Raw genomic sequence first — 20860 nt, 5'->3', positions numbered from 1 at the left:
AAATTAAAAAAAAATAATTATATAAAATGATAAAAAACAAAAAATAATAATAAAATTTAAAATTTAAAATTAAAATAAAATAAATAAATTAAAGAACAACTATAAAATTTTTATTAAAAAATGAAATTAAAAAGAAAAACTATTTTTATTTCTGGCAAAAAAGGTCTCGTGGTAATTCATTCCATCACGTTGATCAAAGCCTTTAGTAACCAAGTGTGTCTTATTCCTCTTTATGCTGCTATCTTGCTTTTTCTTAATTTTATATATCCATTTATTACGTATCACAAGTTTATGAAGCGGTCATGGATATAGATACCATGCGCCATTGAACATTAATGCATCAAACTCATGTCCTATAACATCCTGCCATTAAGAGACAGACATAGCATGTGTAAAGCAATTGAGTTCTTGTTCATGACATTATTTCAGAACAGTTAATGTCAGAAGCTCAGTGCTTCATAAATCAGTTGCTTGTAAGAATTCTATATATATATATATATATATATATATATACAAGTCAAGTTGGGTGCATTCAAACACCTGCACTGGCATATTAAGCCGATGTTTTTTCGAAGATAGTTGATAGAGATATCATTTTCCTCTACATGTGATTATATTCCAAAATTGTGAGTATGAACTACGCTGAAATATTTCTTTGTTTAAGAAACATTAATTATTTGTTGAGATTCATAAAGCCAAGACAAACCTTGCTGGCATGCATGAGGAACAAAAATCTTATTTCAGGATAGAATTGCAAAATTAACTATATATTTACTATGGTTTAATTTGGTGCTAAAGTCAAGAATCCTAGATCAAATGAACTGAAAGTTATTCTATATTCCATCAAAACCTCATCGGGCATACTACGTGAACGAAAAGACAGCTAAGTAATCAGCATACATTTGGAAAATTCATCACTGTTTTGCATATAATTAACTACTGGTGGTTAGAGTTTTGTAGTATGTATTGACATTTTTCAGTTTTGAACTTTGTTACAATCCCTCCCATCTTCCCTTGACAATCAACTTTAGCTGATGCAGGCCCTGAATTCATTGTTCATATCTAGTCCACTGAAATGCGCATACATTTCTTCGGGCTCCGCTGCTGAGGCATAAAAGTTTTGTCCTGAGAAACAAAATGGCTACTGTCTAGTCCAAGTCTTTATGAAGTGCTACAAAGCTTTCGGTGAAATTAATAAAAGCAAAATAAATACTCACCCAAGATAATTCCAAACCAGAAAAACCAGAATATTAACCTCGAACGACGATCAATGGAGGTGATCTGACATCAGAATGAAAGTCACGATTGCCATGATTATGACTACGAGGAACTTAAAATGGGATTTTTGCTGTGCACTCGACTGGGGAATTTGCGTAGGCAGTGCACACTCTTCTCCGTTGAAAAGTATTCTTGTAGGAAACCCATCACCGCGTGGTATATTGATGCCTGGAGTACGTTTTTTGATAAATGATATCTTAGTTTGTTGCTTTCCAGGAACCCTCGGGTCTCCTGGTTTGGTGCCATTTACCTCTCCCATCAAGAAATTCAAACCTGGTAGGCCTTGGAGTAATATAGTGTTGTTGAGGTTATCAAACCTTGTTCCATTTAAGGAATACACACCTTCAAGGCCCTTATAGGCTTTGTCTAATTTGATTGCAGCAAACCAATCCTCGAATGGAGAATCATCCCAGTTGAAAAGAGTGACACTAGCAGTCCATCCAGTCTTGAAATCAGAGTCAATATGCCAATTGATGCTAACTGGACAGTTATCAGGACAAGGTCTAGGATTTGGAACTTTGAATTTATTTAGTGCAGCCCATGCTAATGCCTTTTCTGTCCTGTTATCAAAAGGCACGAGAAGACTCTCTGGCGGGAGAAGCATTGCTTTTGCATTCTGGCTGCAACCTTTATTGTTATCACAGCCACAGGCACAAGTATTGCAGGGAATGGCAGATCTATTGTAATAAGCAGAGAAAGAAACACAGCATCGCGAAAGCTTCTCCTTCGGACGTGTTATGTTGCAAGTTACTTGCCAACTTGCAACAGCATAAGTTTTAGAATCAAGTCCACTCGGATCAGGAAATTCTGTTGGATCTACTCTGATTGGAGGGCCACACTTGTATTGAGGATTGACAACCCCATCAATCTTCCATTTTTCGGGTGGTACAAGGGCAGTCCTGTTCAAGAAAGGAGGCATCTTGTAGACTTGCAATTGGAATATGGACCTTGCCTTGCTCTCATCCATTATAGATGGCAAAAGGGTACCATTTCTACAACAGTATGGCAACTTCCCAACTTGTGAATCATTTTTTCTATCTGGAGGAAGATCTGAGATGACCGGCTTTTTTTCACAGTTCATAATAGTGGAGAAGTCGAAATCTTTGTAATATTTTCCTGCAGTACCATAAATACACTCGGAAAAGTCCCTTTTGTGAGTGTAGGCTCCTCTCATTGTGGAAATGAACTCTCCATTCATCCATTCCCAGGTTAAGTTCCAGTGATCAAGCCGGCCTAATGGATGGATGTTATCCATAGTAACTTGGGCCTGGTAGTTGTTACCGTAGGCTTGAAGCACATCATAAGTGAGAGAAAGATCCCCATATCTACGAGGCAAGAACTTGAGCCTTTTCTTTTCTTCCTTGGCTTTGGGGTCCTTCTTACAACAAACACGCATATAGCTTTTTCCTATAAGGAACAAAAATGAATATTGAATTTATGGAGACTTCTGTTGCAATTTGTGGCATGATATCAATGATGGTTTTTTTTAAATAGAAAATGTAATAGAAAAGACTAAAAGTTGTAGACAGCTGAAAATTGTAACGATATTGTTGATTGAAACTTTTCATTAACATTTACATGGAGAAACATATAAATTTTATCTGAGACAATGTTGCTTCAGTGTGATCGTTGGCAAGCAGCAAAATGAGGGCAAAATGCTTAAGTCCCTGCCTTTGGGGCTGGTCGGGAACATTTCACAGATTCGAGCAAGAAAACCTTGTTGGAGTTAATTTTGAAATTACATTCAAGTGTTTTTTTATTTATTCTAGGTCATAGGTTATTGATGATATATATAGTTATTCTTTGAGTCTCTTTAATTATATAAATATATATATGTGTTAAAGATCATTGTAATTCAAGTCCAAATCCAAGTAACTTTCACTTCTAGAAGAGCTAGCTAGTAATATGATATGAAAGAGGTATGTTTCTAGAATTGAGATAATCGAGAATGATAGAAAGAAGTGGAGAAAGGCTATGTGCAAGCTTACAATTAATTTTTTTTCCATAAGAGATGGTGTGGTACAATAAGAATTACCCAATGAAGAATCGGAGAGAGAGGTCTTCTTAAAAAAGAAGAAAAATAGATATGGCTAAACAACTATGAAGAAGAATGTGGCAATAAGCACTGGATAAGAAAATTGGCTTAGATGTGTAATGTTTAAGCAAATATAATTACGAAAAAACGAAAGATTTAAGAGAAAACTTATACCAAGATCAAAACATGAGGATTGTTACCTCGCAAAGTCGGTTTAGGGCATTTGTATCCATCATTCACAAGCTTGATATTCTTTGGCATAGGCACTCCTGGTGGCTTAATTCCAAACACCGAACCTGTAATCTCAATCTGTGCTGAAATCTGGGTGAAATCTCCAGCTGTTTCAATTGCAGTCTTGAGGTCAACCTGTGGATTTCCTGCGAAGATTGTCCCATTGCCAACTGCCACAGGGAAGTCATCGCCATCGACGACGATTGCCCCAGAAGCAGACACTAAAATTTCTTTGTGTTGAAAACCTACAAACATCTGCCAACCCTTCAGTTCATGTTCGCCTGTATTAATTATCGTTGCCAAAGATTTGAACGCCCATGCCTGCGCGGATGCATTCTTTACCTTTGGATATTCTTTTTCACGAGATGTGAAAGAATAGGTTAGAAAGATGCCGTTACATTCATCCAGTCCAGGTGGTGGGGCTGCAGGACTCTCATAGTCATCCGTTTGGCCATAGCAAACATTAAAAATGATAGATGGTAATGAAAGGAGCATTAGCGTTACCAGATGCCATGGAACCCCTAACCTTAATCTTGCTTTCATTTCCTAATTTCTTGCAGAGAAAGAAATATTTTTTCTTTCAACAAGAGAAGAACAAAAAACCTGTGCGGTTGCGGCTGAGCTGAAGATGATATTGCCGCGTTCAATTCAGAACGCGGCTATGAGTGAGAAATGGGGACACTGAGAAGGGAAACCCATGTTAGAGTGAGATGAGAAGCTTATAAATGGGAAGAGAGAAGGACAAGACTGAGTCTTATATCAATTCTCTTCCTCTAGTTTCCACGAACCATTCGGAGGTGGAGGAGGATGTCAGCAGTTCTTAGGTGGAGACAGAAAGTAATTTGTACTAATATATAACAAATATATTTTTGGTTTGCTACTCAGTTATTACTATTTTTAGAGGGTAATAACTGAATCTAACTCTGGAATACATACCCTTTTTACGTTGCCATTTACTTTATTTACTTTATGACACATGCATGAACTTCAATGCTACATCCATTTTTTTTTTTTTAAAAAAAGGTTATGTTAGGTTTTGTAATTTAACATGTATATTTTATCATCAAATATTAACATATTTTTAAAAATTAATTAAATATAAATTACTCTCAAATAACTTTTGCATGATGAAATAATACATTTATATATAATCGTTTCCAAAAAACATAGTGTAATGGTAAAGGGTTTAAAATCTGCACAAAAGATTTTGAGTTCGAGTTATAGCGTACATCTCTTGTAAAAACTTGGAACAACTAAGATTTTACTCACTCACCTGCATCTATAAAATACATTTTTCGAGAAAAGAATTTTTTCGAATCTAAAAAAAAAAATTATATATAATCCTAGGAGAAGAGAAGATTCACCAGTGCCGTGGAGACTATATGAGCTAAAATTAGGGACCCGGCCTAGATTAGGGCACCAAGAACTGCTCAAAAGAAGAAAAGTACACGAGCACAGAAGAACTTGAAGCACTTTTTTAAAAGTTGCAGAGGGCACTAAGAACTGCCCAAAACATGTATGCAATGAATTAAAGAGATGCAATAACACATACCCGTACTTTCCAGGGAGGCGATCCGGTTGATACATTCCGGCATTAACTAACGGTGGAATGCAAAGTTAGGCAGTGATACAATAAGTTTTACACGATTAAATTCCTAATTACATGAACAGCACGCAGCACATGCAACAACCAGTGCATGAATATTGTCAGCAAAGAAAGCTCAGTTCTATTATTGTTCAAGAACCACCAAATTTAATATTGCTTTCTTTCTGTCTGATTTAGATTCTTATGTACTGACGCATAAAGAAACAATACAAGAAAACAACAAACACTAAGAAAAACAGAATTGCCTCCATTACACACTTTGTTAGTAATTTTTTTCTGTAATATGATCTATAAGATTTATAATTCTTTAAATAGGCTAAGAAAATAACCTTTTATAAGGTAGAAAAATAAAAAAAAAACCTAAGTCAAATACAAAAGTCAACATAAAATTCAAAATTAGCTAAAATATTAAAAAAAATAATGAAATTAGCTCAAGCATCATCTTCCAAGCCTAATGTGATGGTCTTATAAAGCTTGTCCAGTTGTAATATATATATATATATATATATATAATAAATGAGGTTGTTGACACTAAAACAAGTTTTAATAGCTCACCAATAGGTTATTAATAATTAGCATTGTTCTTGCCAATATATTACAATAATTGGCCAGGAATAGTTAACTAATAACTTGGTCACAAATATAATGTGGTTTTAGCAATCTAATATGAGAGTAAAGTAATGTTTATATAATTAGATACCAAGTAAAAACATGTATTGACAACTTGTTTTATGAACTATTAAATATCAATATTTGTTTTGAATTATTTTAAGTTGTTGTTTTATTATTATTGACAATGTAAAATATATATGAAACATGAGCTTGGCTAGTAGTGTGTGTAGAGTTTTATTTGCTTAGTTGTGATTTACTCAATCTAAAATTCATTATCGATTTATTATCTTTTTAAACAGATATATTTTATTATAAAATCTGGTCTCCTTATGTGTCTCTTATTCTGTAGATATTTTATTTTATCCTAAAATCCGATCACAAATTATCTTTTATTTTATGTACTTGGATTCTATTTCAGTTTGTGTTTAAGTTTAATTCCAGAATTAATTAAGTTTAGGTTTAACTCTTTTACCTTAGCTGGAAGCAAACTATATATATCTTTTATTTCAAGTTTGCTTCCAGTTAAGATAGAAAGCTAGAAGAGTTAAACTTAAACTTAATTAATTTGGAAATTAAACTTAAACACAAACTGAAACAAAATCCAAGTACATAAAATAAAAGATAATTTATGATTGGATTTTAGGATAAAATAAAATATCTGTAGAATAAGAGACACGTAAAGAGATCAGATTTTACGATAAAATATATCTGTTTAAAAAGATAATATTTTAATGATAAATTTTAGATTGAGTAAATCACAACTTACAGGATACATACTCCTATAAATTCCAGATAGGTAAATAATTAAAGGAGAAATGTTAATAAGTTTAGAGCTATGGAGTTTATGTTGTCAATTTAAGTTGTTATTTGAGCTAAAGAGTATATGTTTAATGAAAGACATCTTTCAACTTGTTTTCATCATTCAATATTAATAGTTTTGAGAACTTATAATAAGATTTTTAGTACTTTCTTTGTAGTAGGATTTTTATATTGTCTAAAACTTGATGTTGTTAATTGATTATTTATAAATGCAAATATTTAAGACCTTATAGTTTAACATTTATGATTTTTGAAGAACTTCATAAAGTTCGTTTTTATATTATTTAGAGTTGAATGCTAGATAATACGATCGTATCTACGCCCGATTTTGGGGGCATGGCACTTATTATCCTGTTGCCACTCGACTCAGAGAGCTGGAGGATAAGTTATGTTCCATTCCTGTTGTTGTCATAACAGAGAAGGTGAGTAAGTATCTATTGTTCTTAATTGTTGGTTCAAAGCTACTTTGTTGTGCTGGATTGCTAGACTATGATATCGTTTTGTTCCTAGCTTATTTAGGACCACTAAAAGGACATCATATGCTGCTAGATTTCACTGGGAGGATACCTTCCCCTTGAGTGCATACAAGCATGCCTGGTTTTCTTTCCTGATGAGAATGCTTGTGCAACTTTTAGATCATATTAACGCTAATTTGCTGCGAAGTCCTGGGCCATTGAAGTTGTGAACTATTCAAATAGGAATTTCAAGAAAACAGCTCATTGCAGTTTGAGTATTCTTTTTTTCTCCATTGAATTATCAGGATTGCTATCGAGACCCTGAGATTCTCAGGCATGAGTCCTCGTAAAGTTATGGCACTCTGCTCAGAATTGCAAATCACTCCATGGATGATAATTTCAAAAGGCTGTTGAAGGAGATGCTGGAGGTAAATTCTTAGGAGCAAACCAGAACTACAAGGAGATGCTGGAGGTAAATTCTTAGGAGCAAACCAGAACTACTAACACCAGATGGTCCAAGTGTAGATTGGTTGATCCACCGGTTTTATTTATTCAACTTGTATATTATGGAAAGGTTAAAACTTATGCAAATGATGTCTTAAACAGCTGAGCTTCATTTTTGAATCTTGATTGATTGCAAGATGTTTGAGTAAATTGAAATTTTTTGCTACATTTGGGTATCATAGTTTAGTTTCCTTCAATTGTTCTATCGTATACTCAATCAGAACTGGACAGGAAGAAATGATATTCATGTGATTACCCCTTATTTGTTCGGGATTGAGTTGGTCACCTGGTTGAGTTCGAGGAGACTAAAAAAGGCCAACATAGAACTGAAGAAAATAGTACAGCAGACAGCAGAAATGCTATCAATTAAAGAGTTTAAGTGCTGTAGCTGCATCCCAAATTATAAACTTCAGAAAGCAGGGCATGAAATAACACGACAGGCTGCGTCAATTATATAGAAGTAAATCCATGAAGGGAATGCATGCTTGTCCTAGATTACAGCCCTTCAGTAAAAGAAACTCCAGTGGATCCAAGCCATGCTCCTCCTTGTATCAGCTCTGCCACAGTAAATTGCTTGGCCTCATTTGGATCTGTAATGACATGATATCCAGGCCAATTCACTCTCTTGCTAACACCTGCACCTAGCCCTCTATTTGCGTACTCACCATAATACAATGTTGTTAATGCAAATTCCTTATCCCATTCTGCCCAGCCAGTAGGATCAATATGTCCACCAATATTAGATTGCATAACGACAGTCCTTGAGTACTCTTTCCATGGCCTTCCAAGATATGTAGGGAATTTATTCTGCTCCGATTCAAGATCAGAGCTTGCAACAATGTCACAGTTCTGGATTGAAATCCCAGTATTTTGATTGGGGTCTATCCTTCCTTGTGCTGTGACCATGTTCTTTTGGTTTGCCATAGGCTTCCTTGAGATAATTTGGCAGTTCTGGAGTACAACAGCTCCATTACCGAAGATGAAATCGATGGTTCCAAGTATGAAGCAATCTCTGTAGAACTGTCTGTAGTTATGTGTATAGAGGGTGTCTTGGTATGCATCGATGCGGCAACGGTTGATGACAGATTGATCAGCACTGACTCGGAGAGCCACAGCTTGGTGCTTCTCTGGTCCTGCTGTGTTTTGGATCCAGATGTCCTGCAATATGAATCCATCACCTGCAACAGCTGAAACGTGGAAAAAAATTTTCAAATAATGTCTAGCTTATACCAAAGAAAAAGGAAAAGAAAAGAAGAAATTGCAGCGATTAACAACATTTTCTCAGCTGAAAGCATAAAAAGGAGAAGAAGCTTCTACCTAGACCATGTGCAGTATAGTTGCTTAATTAAAGAAATGTTTTTGGAATCTTGGTAATGCTTAATGCTTAACTATAGTGGTTCTTAATCAAAAGCTTAAAAAACAAAAAGAAAAGCGAGAGATTATAGTCGGAAAGTAGAGAACTGTTACCAAGTGTGGCCGATCTGAAGGTTGTAGATCCATCCACAACATTGAGGTTACCAGTTAAGATGGTGGAATCCATACCATCACCAACAATCATAACATTTTTCTTCTTCTTCCCAACTTCAACATTCTCTTTATAAATCCCACTCTTCACATATATCACATACCGGCTTTTACTTTTATCTGGGACTGAGTTCACAGCTTCTTGAATTGTGGTATAGTCCCCACTCCCATCTTGTGCTACTACCACATAGGCCTCAACATTGCTTACTGAACTTTCCAATAGTTTGCGGTCCCTTCCCAAGATCCATGATGGAAAACCCCCATTTAATGGCTGAACGAGATAAGTATCAGAGGCTGAAAGACTAGAAACAGCAGCCAGAGAGGTTCTCATCCTTGAGATCAAATCTTGGAGTAATTTTTTCATTGATGGTTGGTCTATTGTGTCAATGCCATCCAAGCATGTAACATGGTTAGTGAGTACACCACTTAGCCAAGTATTTGCATCGCTAGCATCAGACTGGCTGCCCCAGTTGGCCAGAGCTGATAATGTATCAGTAACACGGTCAATGGACATATCCATAAGCTCCACACAATCAGCTAGAGCTGCTTGATGTTTATGGCCATTGATCTTGCTATTTACAGCATTGGCAGCTGCCTTTGCCATTCTCATTTGCGAGAGAGATTTTACCAAGAAAGTTTTTAGGAGACCAACGCCATTAGATTCTTGAACTCCTTCAGTGGAGACAGCTTCAGATACTATTGATAAACATTCTTGGGGATCACGGGCGTGGTTACATATTTGTGGAGTTGATGGACTAGATTGACTAACTTTGATTAAACGGGATGCAAGAAAAACACTAGAGAATATGACTGCAAACAGAGAAATGGAAAAGATAAGGATCTTGACGTGGGATTTAGTGTTATTGGTAGTGTTTAGAAGTGGCTGATGGGTAGAAGAAGCCATGATGAGGTATGTGCGTTTGGTTCTCTGCTTGTGTTGATCTCATGTGCTTTATAATGGTGGAAGACCCTTCAAGCATAACACTCGCCGTATCTAATGCCGATCATGTCTGGGCTAATTTTCATTTTCTTTCCTTTATTATTATAATTTTGTTTTACAACGCCATGTATTCCAGTTCAACGTCCTTGGAAATTGTATTGCACCGACGTGCTTTGTTGTTTTCCTTATTAAGAAAAAAAAAAAAAGGGAAAGAACAGAGCGTTTAGCGACAGCACAAGTTAATTGCCGCGTGATGGGGGTCGGATTAAAGTTTTTCGGGATATAAAAACATATTCAAGTGTCGTTAATGTATATTTTAGTAGAAAAAAAATTAAAATTATATAGGAATTGATTTGATGTTACCTAGTGTTCTAGTAGATTTAAGAACAATATAGATGATAAAAAAAAATATAGTTTAACTAAAAAAATTTAAAATATTTTTTTTAAGTATTGAAACGAAACATATAAGATCGATTTAGAATAACTCGAGTTAATTTATTAAATTTTTTATTCATGTCACAAGACCCTAATAACCCTATAGAAAGCAAATGAAAAAATTTATTTAACCCAAGTTTCAATCAATCCAATTTTGAAAGATAAAATCAAATAAAAAAAAAGATTAAAATAATGACTCAAGTCAACTATGATTAACTTATCAAATTAGAATAACTCCAAAGAAAGCAAATAAAAAAAAATCTAAAATTTAATTATCAGTCAATCTAATGTTGAAATATGAAATTGAAACAAAATTCAGTTAAAAATGGGAAAAATCAAGTCAATTTGACTAACCCACAATAAAATCTAATTTTCAATCAACTCAATATTAAAAGATAAAATTAAAAAAAAATAAGAAAAAAAAACTTAAGTCAATATGATTAACTCGTAAAACTTGCAATACAAATCATAAAACCAAGATAACTCTATAGAAAAAAAAATTAAAAAAAAATTATAAAGTCTAATATCAATAAACCTAATGTTGAAGAGTGAAATTAAAAAAAATAAAATGAAAATTAAAAAAAAGTTAAATTTTTATTTATTTTTAAAGACTAAATTGTAAAATGCTATAATGAAATACCAAGGGTTTTTAGCATACAATAAATATGAAAATTTTGAGTTTTTTTTTTCAAAATAGCAAAGTAGAAATTGTTTTTGGAAAATAGTATAGTTTAAAAGTTATTTGAAAATATAGCATAATTTGAAGAATCTCAACTTTAAGGTTTAATGTTTCATTTGCCCAGATAAAACCAACTCAACAAATTATATTCAACAAGTTTAGTTAATATGACAAGACCAATTAAACTATATATAGATAAAAACTCATTCTAATTCATGAGATATGTGATGTCTTGTAAATGAATGAGTAGGTAAAAGGCAATAAAGCCCTTAAAGGCTAAAAATGAGTATAAATGAATAAGGGATATTATAGTAATTGAACAAAGAGTTGATAAATATAAATAGAAAAGAAAATAGAAGAGGAGAGCTGTGTTTTAAGTGTGAAAAACTGACGGGAGAAGAGAAGAAAAAGGGAAGAAGAAGAAGAGAAAAGAGGGAAAGATAAGGAAATGAGAAGATAATTGGAGGAAATAAGTTTAAAGGTAAGATTATGTATAAATTTGTGTTCTTTACGCCTTAATTTCTGTTTTGATAAATGTTAGGGTTTTGAATATTGTGTTTGGAGTTTGATTGATGAATTAATTGAAAGGTTATGGGTTGATTGTTGTGGGTAATTGGTTAATTAGTTGATTGTGAGAGATTGGAGGTAAAGATAATGATTTTGAGTTATGATTTTATTTGAATGGTGAAATTATGTTAGAAATCAGGTGATGACAGTAGGTAATCTGTGAAATTCTGGGTTTGAGGTTGCAGATGACGAAAATTCAATTTGGTCCCTCAATTTGTGAAATTACAGTTTGGTCCCTAAACTTTGTGAAAATTATAATTTGACCCTTAACTGTATTTTGAGACTCTGGACAGTGTTATTATGAGGTTAAGGATGATGAATCTCAGTTTGATAATTGATTTGGAATATTTTCAGTTTGGTCCCCTAAATTATGAAAATTACAGTTTAGTCCCCAAACTTTGGAAATATTACAGATTGGTTCCTGGGGCATAAATTGAGGTTCTGAACAGAACTGAGGATGATTTAAGGGCAAAATTCCAGTATAATTAGGAATATATGATATTTTCAGTTTGGTCCTCCAATTTGACAAATTACGATTTGACCCCTAAAATTTTGATAAAATCACAGTTTGGCTCTTGGGGCATAATTCGAGATTCTGGACAAAGATAAGGATGAATTATGGATAAATTTCAGTATGGTTATGTATTTACAGTTTGGTCCAGTTTTGGTAAAATTACGTTTTGATCCCTGTTTTGGATAATTGTTGTTTTAGTCCCTAAACCTAGGAGACTAAACCTGGTTTTCATTTATGCATTGGAATCTTTTATTTGTGTTGCTTTGAGTTGCTTTTAAGTATATTTCATATATTTATTGTAGGTTTTCCTAACGATCCTCAATAGGTTTTTCGGGTCTTTCATCTGACATTCCTTTTAATTCTATATTTTCCGAGTGAGTGGGATAATCTTTAATATGCATATATGATAAGTAAATATGTATGTTGATTATACAATGAGTACAACTAGTTAATTTCTTGAATATTTATATATGTTGCTTATTTTCCGAGTACTCATTTATTCTTGAATTTGCATTCGCAATCTGTCGAACTAGATTCTACTTGATATGATATACGTTTCTATGATGATTATGTAAATATCTATTATGCCTTGATATCGGACTTGTCAGTAACTCCATGCTAACAGAGAGTAGTTAGCCTATGTGCACATAGAATTCTGTATACCTAGCTGGTGAGAGAGGCATCAGCCTGTGGCGACTGATCATCCCACAGTGGTCACCTTCGGGTGTCATCTGGTCACCTTCGGGTGTCATCTGGTCTGGTCACCTTCGGGTGTCATCTGGTCTGGTCATCTTCGGGTGTCATCTGGTCACCTTCGGGTGTCATCTGATCTCTGACATGTATTCCACTACTCTATGATAATATGTTTAAATATGTATATGTATATGAGGATATATTTCCACTACGTTATGATAATATGTTTAGTATGTATTTGTATCTGTATCTGTATATGTCTATGAGGATAAATTTCCACTACCTTATGATAATATGTTTAGTATGTATATGTATATGTATATGAAGATAAATTTCCACTACTTTATGATAATATGTTTTAGTATGTATATGTATATGTATATGAAGATAAATAGTTTTGCAAACTATTAATATCTAGAATATCTAAAATGTATATTAATTATTATTCCCTCACTGAGTTGGTTGAACTCACCCCTCATTCTTAATATTATTTCAGGTTCTTAGTTTTTAATAGCAGGTGAACTTTGTTGAGCGTTCCTGCTTCTTCAATTTTGGGTTGGTATGCCTTGCTTATTTCTCAAGACTGTTTTGATTCGATGTCTTAGGCGCTCCACTATTACTTTGTTTTAATTAAGTTTGGATTTTGACAATGTAATGAGTATTATAGATTATTGTTTTTGTTTTAAATTACTGATGAGGAGTTTTAAACTATCTTTTGGTTTCATCAGTTTTGAATAATATAATATTTCTGAAGATTATGAAATGCTGCGTATTTTTGAATAAATTATTCTTTTGATATGTCCGTTTTGAGGCTTAGCGCGGGAGGGGTGTCCTTCCGCCACCGCTCCTGCGTTGCCGGTCATGGGCCCGGGATTCGGGTCGTGACAAGATAAGTATTAGCAAAGAATCTCATTTTTATTAATAAAGGATAGCAAATCTCTTAATCATAGCAATAATATGTGAATATCTCTCATATTTATTGTGTAATATTCAACATAATATTACTTAATAATATTTTCATATTTTCTTGCTAACGGCCTTCCATATTATTGGATGGCTATTTTTATGAATAAATAGGGCTTTTCGTATTGATCTTACATTCAAGTAAGTACATACAAATTTTATTTTTTTTTGGTTTTTTGATTAACATAGGTATCCGGGTCAGTTTCCGTGTACCTCGACTAATTCTAATAGCCCTGAAATTAACGACCATGTAAACCTCCAGTGGACATCATATTAGCAATTATAAGGCTCGAACTTGAAATCAGCCCTAAAGTTAATGACCATGTAAGTCTTTAGTGAATATCATATTAGCAACTATAGAGCTTGAACCTGAGACCATAGAGAAAATAAATCTCTTGATCCCAAACTTTTACTATTGACCACTTACTATATAGTTTTTTTTTTCTTTGATGTCTTAGTTAACAAGGTTGCGATCATGGCCATTCCACTAATACATTCGCCTTTCTTAAAGCCTTTGTCTTTGTTAGTAATATTGTTTTATTATAAAATTAGTTAGTCACTGCCTAGTCTTCCTTCATCAAACAAACAACCAACACAACAGTCCCTCTTTCAGTCTTGCCAAGTCATCCACATTACCGTGCCAACAACAAAAAGGTTGATCGTTGCTATTTTATTACAAAAAAAAAAAAAAACTCATGTACATCTCTTAACCTATTTCATATTTCATGTTGAAGTAGAGTAGGTATGGTATAAAATCAACACATGAATGCGAGGTCAAGAACTCAAGAATAAAAAAAAATTGAAAATAAGAAGAAGAAAAAAAGCCTAAGATGTAGCCATCCCTTAACAGAAAAAAAAGGTTTTAAACTCTAATTATTTCATACAAAAACACTGTAACAAAGCATATACGAAACATTGTTATAATCGAAGTTAAAGCTATTACAGCAACATTTAACATCGCTACCCACACCAGCAACCTCTTCCAAGAGCCGGAACTAAAACCAAACTGATGTAGCCATGAATGGAAGGAATATTGCGTCTTTTTAGACGCAAAAAGCTTGCACTACTTTGTTTCTTGAGAAGCGTTGTAAGCCCCACATTTCAAGTAGGAACGTTTTAGATACCAGCATGGTTGCGAGATCATTACCGTGGGACAACACATTGTTTGAAAGATATAGTGCAGTATCATGGAGTTGTTGAAAACCAGATGCAGTGGTAAGGCCATACTTGATGAAAACCATAAAACCTTCGAACCTTTAATCATGCTGTTGAAGATGATTTAGATGGTGACTATGGAATAATTAACCCAAGGAAGTTGTCTGATTTCTCTTTAACCTTCAGATTTTATACTTTAAGTTACTGTAGATAAAATTTCATGATCTGTTATTTGTATTCTGTATAGTCTATTTTAAATCGGATCAGAGAAGTATACATACTTCTAAAGTGTTAGATTGGTGCAGAGACAAACCATAGGAGAATGAGAATGATGAGTTACATATGCCCAATCATGCAATTCTCACTCGATATGTTAAAGAATGCTATACGGCTTCGGAAGATTTGTTGAAAGAGGCAACTATCCCGATGCGTGGACAAATTGTTATGCCTCTGCAAGAAGGCCTGTGAACTGTGATTAAGTAGCTGGCGTTTTTTATTATTATTATTAGTGTGAATGTTCGATTAGTGGTTTATATATATCTAAATTAATTTTATAAATTTTAAAATTAATAATTATATAAATTTTTAATAATTCTAAAAAATTTTAAACTCATAATCATTAAAAAAACAAATTTAAAATCTAATCTAACCAGTTAATTTACCTTTTAAAATTACAGCTATATTTCTGAGCATGAGGCCTATGGTGAAGCAACTCTCAGATGACCTCCAGGATGGGGCGGGCTAGTCGATCAATATTCAAGCTGGTCTATTTTAGTCCCTGGCATGGACTACTCGTTATCTTCACATTAGGATATTGGGGAATCCAGGCCTTTAAGAATCAATGAAATCTCCTGCTTTCTTTCGTTGAATAAAAGCTCAAAAAACAATATTTTGCGATGTCGTTGCTTTGGAAAATGAGGCCACACGGTGGTTTTCAAAAAAGAGATTTGGTTCGATGGTTCACTGATGGCATTTAAATATTTTATGAGAAAGAAGGCGACGCCATTTCAGCACAAATGGAGGTATGGTGAAAAGGGTCTTGCACTAAAATGGCTTGCCCTCGTCGAGAAAATCAAGAAAATGTTTTTTCAATCATATGCAAATCAAACCCTCTATATTCAGCCGAGAGAATTGACAGATAGGCCAGCCAACAAGGTCCAAAAGCAGCATGAACTGAATTCTTTCAACTGCCAAGTGCCAACAGAGTCTTAAACGAAAGGAATAGACACCAAGATTATTAACTAAAACCTACCATGACCACATCAACTGGGACACCCCTCGAACTCATTTCTACTGCCTTTTATTTATTTGACATATTCGAGTCTATTGCTTTGCTACCACTCAAGTCTCTGCAATTTCAGCAGATTCAACAGCAGCCAGGATCAGCTCTGGATGAATGCCTCCCACAAATGTTCCATCCAGTGCATTGGGCATCCCGAGTGACTTCAAGGCAAGGTGAGCTGCCTTCTGCCCTGATATCATCATTGCCCCAAATGTTGGTCCCTGCATTACCAATAACCACATACAAGTGCGTCAGTCTCGTAAGCATATGGTTTCGATTTTGAGCACTAAGTGCTGATCATAAACAGCTTTAATCACACTAGCTGTTTTTGTCAATCTCAAGCTTTAATTTCACTATAGCATTTCCCGGTCCCTGAATCATATCAGGAAAAGGACACAGTGGTCCTTGAAGACATGATATTTCAGGACCCATTGCCGGGACCATACTATGACCGGTCCAATCTATCCACTAATAAATAGTTAGATTAGACCTTGTATTAATTGACAGCACCAACTTTATATAGTATAATCCAAGACTATCAACATTTTTAGTTGCAGAAATTGAATATGTAGCGCAAAAGATGAATGGAAAATGAGAGCAATCTCGAGGCAAAAAATCCCAACCACGATATTTAAAGAAAAGTGAAATTGAAAAGTTACCATTCTCGGAGAGCCATCAATCTCAGCAACTTCCATGCCAGTAACAATCATTCCAGGCACAACTTCCCTAGTAAGCTTCACAATGGCATCTTCAGCAGCGTTCATGTCAAGAGCCTTCATTCCTGGCACACTATCAATCATGCCAATGCTCTTAAGCCTCTTGACCCCAGTAGCACCAAATGGTCCATCATGGCCACAAGAACTCACAACCACCTTGGCCTCCATCACATTAGGATCCATACAAGATTGTGTGTCATGGTTCATTGACACAAGAGCCCAATTAGTGACCACTCCACCCACTCTTCCTTCTTTCACTATCAAGTCCTCTGCAGCCACAGCATTGAAAAGCTTAACATTTGGACGGGCAAGGAGTTTGCTCATGATTGTGGAGGTGAAAAGAGCTGCATGCTTGATTACTACATAGTCTTCTTGCTCGTCATACTCAATACCGAGCTCGTCAAGGAAGAGATGAGCTGGTTTGCGTACAACCTGGTCAAGACATCAATTTCAATTCTTAATTCATAAAACGTGGATTGCAAGGATATATATCTTATTCATTAATTATAACTAGCAAATCAAGAACCATATAGCAGCCGGTTCCTTCTTTTGTACTAGCACTTCTACAAATGAAGCATGGAAAACATCTTAATTTTCTACTTAAATTACAAGGAAAATGATCACATGCCCACAAAACTCACAAGTCTTGGCAACAGCAAGGCCAATACTAACGGCCAGGTTTCTAGATGAATTGAAAACATCTCAAGTTATTCACATCTCAGGGGATCCACGCCATGGACAATAATATATGGCTTACAGATTAATTTAACACAAGAAAACAAGCTTCAATAAAAGTATGTTAAAAATAAATTTTAAAAAAATACAAAAAATATTATTTTAATATATTTCTAAATAAAAAAAACATTTTAAAAAATCAAACCTACTTAATATATAATATAATCAGGACTGAAATTTATATATATTCACTAAATAGTACTTTGATATTATTATGTTTCTTTATGAGCGCGAGACATAAGGTCCAAAAGAACAAGGGGACATGCCTTCATGTCACAGTTCTCAACTTTATCATAAAGTTTAAAACTTTAAGTGTACCTTTCTCCATTAAAAAAAAAGAGTGTATTTTTATGATTTTATCAATTATTGTCATCTTCAATAAATTAAAAATAAAAAAAAATAAATCAATCCTTATCATTTAAGATACAACTATGGCCAAAAAATATTCTGAATAAGAACAGAAACGAGCAAAACAAATCATGTTGAAAAACTTTATTAAACATGATCACCTAGAATCCCAGTTATACGGATTCAACAGGATAATCAAGTGATAATTATTTTGATATTTAAAAAAAATTTAAAATAATATTTTTTAGGGAAAAAAAAAATTTAAATCAATTAGACTAGACTATAACAATTAACAGGTTATCTAGGATTGACTCACTAGATCGATCAGGTGAACTCAGATTTTACTTTTCTTTAAAGCATGCAGAGGCCAGGGCCAGGTGGTGATCGAGTCACATACCCACCAGGCCGGCCGGTTTAATTAGCATTGCCTGCGTAAAAACATGAAGGAAAAGGGAAGAACTAGTTTTGATCATACCATGGCAGAGAAGAGCTGACCACCAAGCCAAGCACCACCACCAGGGCTAACAGATTGTTCAACAATGGCAATTTTGACAGAAGGGTTCTTGCTAAGCTCATAGGCACAAGATAACCCGGCAGAGCCAGCACCAACAATAACAACATCAGTGTCTGCATGAGTTATCATGTCCATCATGTACCTTCTTGTCATTTCTCTTGACACTATAGACTCTTTGATAGGTTCAAACTTGAAAGCATTCAGATCATACGGTGGAGATGACATGGAGATGGAAACGTTTGGTGACGATGATGATTTTGTGGGCTGCATACGAAGTGTTGGTTTTGAGATGGGAGTGCCATGGAAGGAAGAGGAGGTGTCAAAAGGGGAGAGTTTTTGGGATTTTGTTGAGAGAGAAGTGAGAGTTGTAGCCATGGTTGCCATGATGAACGACAGCGCGTTTGGTTGTGTGTTGAGGTTTAGAGCGATGGAGTGCAGCGGGGTGAAGAAGATGGCGAGAATTTATGGGGATAGAGAGGTGAAGAGAGGCAGTGTTCGGGTGTGGAGATGAATATTAGCCGTTTGATACATTTGATTTCTTTTAACTCACGGCGTTAGTGCCCAAGTGTTAGTTTTATATATATATTCCACATTTTGTGCTCATTTTTTATTTTCCAAAAAAATGTTAGTAATGTTTTATGACTATTTTGGAAACTAATTAGAAGCAATTTCTACAATGCATCTAGAAAAATCCCCGCCAATTCTTTTTAAGAAACATACTAGTTTTAGAATTATTTTTAATTTTTTAAAATAATATAATTGTAAAATCCAGACATACAAAGAAAGTTAAAGTTATTATATGACAAAGTTAACTAATGAAATAAATAATTAAATTATAATAAGTTCAATAATTATAAATAGAATGATTTGGAATAACAATAGCAATAAATTAATGAATATACATTCAATTCAACCTGTCTCGAATTATTTTAGTCTTTCTTCCATATTGATTTTATTTTTTAACAAAAAATATTTTTTTTACATCATAATATCGTGAACAAGGGCCCTAACGGACGTTAGAAGTTTGGACGGATCTGAAGAGATGGATTTGTATCCAACGGCTAGAGAGCCATTAGAATGCAAGATGAGGATACGCTACAGCAGAGGTAAGAATATGGAAAGGACAAGTGGAGATTGGATAGAATTTGAAGGGTCTAGAACGATTAAACTATGATTTGACTATTTTGCCTCTGCCCTTTAAGTGACTTTTTGGCAAGTGGCTTCCATGCTATGGTCCATAACGTCAACTCCAGGACTCTCTCTCTCACGGTTTATTATCTGACATAAAATAAAAATTAATATATATAGGGAGAGTGTATCTATATAATACAGTAAAGCAAAAGTAATTTACATTTGAAATCAATTAATCTTTCAATTAAAATATTAAAGTAATATATGGTGTTTGTGAATTTGTTAATGATTATTTAAAAAAAAATTAATTTTTTATATTAGTACATCAAAACATAAAAAAAAAATTGAGAAACAAAATTCAAAAAATCATGAAAGATAGGTTAGAAGTAATAGTACTACTATTACTCTGCAATTATTGTTATTGTTATTGTTATCATTATTATTATTATTAATACTATTATTATAGCTACTAATATTATTATTATTCATATCATAACTATCATTTATTATTATTATTATTACTATTACTATCAGCATAATTATTATTATCATAACAAATTATTATTACCACTACCACCACCACTGTCATCATCATCATCATCATCTTTGCTACTATCATTAATAATATTATTACTGTAATCATCTTTAATATTATAATTACTAATTTGATTATTATTATTATTATTGAAAAAATAAAAGCTATAAAGTTGATTTGAAGAATAAAATTGAAAACTATAAAACTTTGATAGAATAACCAAGAAAATTAATAAAAAATCAAAAGAAAAATGATCAAATTAAAATCATTATTATCATTGTAAAAACAAAAACTATAAAGGACAAAATTAAAATCCATAAAAACCTTGACAAAAAGAAAAAGGATAAAACTTAAAAATTAAAAGTAGAAGGACCGAATAGAAAAACATTATCTATACAATTAAAAAGCAATGGTTAAATTAAAAACTAACAAAACTTTAACAGAAGAAAAAATGGAAAAAATACAAAAATCAAAACTAAAACAATTGAATTTAAAATACGAATAACAACGAGAACCATAATGTATTTATCAGGTTATGAGAGAGAAATGAATGATAACTTCTAGACATCATGTGTCACTTCACATAGGA

General features: G+C 33.7%; 3 protein-coding genes and 1 long non-coding RNA gene across 4 annotated transcripts; 1 reads left to right on the top strand and 3 right to left on the bottom strand.

Moving 5' to 3' along the window:
- Positions 1–1267: 1267 nt before the first annotated feature.
- LOC133702883 (COBRA-like protein 10) lies at positions 1268–4087 on the bottom strand. Its single transcript, XM_062127208.1, has 2 exons — positions 3514–4087; positions 1268–2685 (listed from the first exon to the last, which is right to left on the bottom strand). The coding sequence occupies exons 1-2, from the start codon at positions 4085–4087 to the stop codon at positions 1268–1270; spliced, it is 1992 nt and encodes a 663-aa protein (XP_061983192.1).
- A 3756-nt stretch (positions 4088–7843) lies between these two features.
- Positions 7844–10031, bottom strand: LOC133702957 (pectinesterase-like). The gene is made up of 2 exons (XM_062127310.1): positions 9008–10031; positions 7844–8727 (listed from the first exon to the last, which is right to left on the bottom strand). Exons 1-2 carry the CDS (start codon positions 9966–9968, stop codon positions 8036–8038), a joined length of 1653 nt encoding a protein of 550 aa, XP_061983294.1. The 5' UTR covers positions 9969–10031; the 3' UTR covers positions 7844–8035.
- A 1402-nt stretch (positions 10032–11433) lies between these two features.
- LOC133703395 (uncharacterized) lies at positions 11434–13655 on the top strand. Its single transcript, XR_009843881.1, has 3 exons — positions 11434–11599; positions 12502–12573; positions 13389–13655. It is a non-coding gene; the product is annotated as an uncharacterized LOC133703395 (long non-coding RNA).
- A 2452-nt stretch (positions 13656–16107) lies between these two features.
- On the bottom strand, positions 16108–19085 carry LOC133703479 (thiamine thiazole synthase, chloroplastic-like). Its single transcript, XM_062128033.1, has 3 exons — positions 18567–19085; positions 16952–17440; positions 16108–16513 (listed from the first exon to the last, which is right to left on the bottom strand). Exons 1-3 carry the CDS (start codon positions 18987–18989, stop codon positions 16352–16354), a joined length of 1074 nt encoding a protein of 357 aa, XP_061984017.1. The 5' UTR covers positions 18990–19085; the 3' UTR covers positions 16108–16351.
- Between the last annotated feature and the right edge of the window lie 1775 nt (positions 19086–20860).

Source organism: Populus nigra, chromosome 9 (assembly GCF_951802175.1).
Source record: "Populus nigra chromosome 9, ddPopNigr1.1, whole genome shotgun sequence".
Taxonomy (NCBI): domain Eukaryota; kingdom Viridiplantae; phylum Streptophyta; class Magnoliopsida; order Malpighiales; family Salicaceae; genus Populus; species Populus nigra.
This window is presented reverse-complemented; position numbering and strand designations above follow the sequence as displayed.

What these genes read in the sequence shown, in the direction of transcription:
- LOC133702883 (XM_062127208.1), bottom strand. Translation starts at nt 4,087, where the DNA reads ATGAAAGCAAGATTAAGGTTAGGGGTTCCATGGCATCTGGTAACGCTA. An exon ending in CCCTAAACCGACTTTGCGAG is followed by an intron (nt 2,686 to 3,513) that starts GTAACAATCCTC and finishes TGTTCCTTATAG; the next exon opens with GAAAAAGCTATATGCGTGTT.
- LOC133702957 (XM_062127310.1), bottom strand. Translation starts at nt 9,968, where the DNA reads ATGGCTTCTTCTACCCATCAGCCACTTCTAAACACTACCAATAACACT. An exon ending in CTTCAGATCGGCCACACTTG is followed by an intron (nt 8,728 to 9,007) that starts GTAACAGTTCTC and finishes TCCACGTTTCAG; the next exon opens with CTGTTGCAGGTGATGGATTC.
- LOC133703479 (XM_062128033.1), bottom strand. Translation starts at nt 18,989, where the DNA reads ATGGCAACCATGGCTACAACTCTCACTTCTCTCTCAACAAAATCCCAA. An exon ending in GTCAGCTCTTCTCTGCCATG is followed by an intron (nt 17,441 to 18,566) that starts GTATGATCAAAA and finishes TGTCTTGACCAG; the next exon opens with GTTGTACGCAAACCAGCTCA. An exon ending in TTGATGGCTCTCCGAGAATG is followed by an intron (nt 16,514 to 16,951) that starts GTAACTTTTCAA and finishes TTGGTAATGCAG; the next exon opens with GGACCAACATTTGGGGCAAT.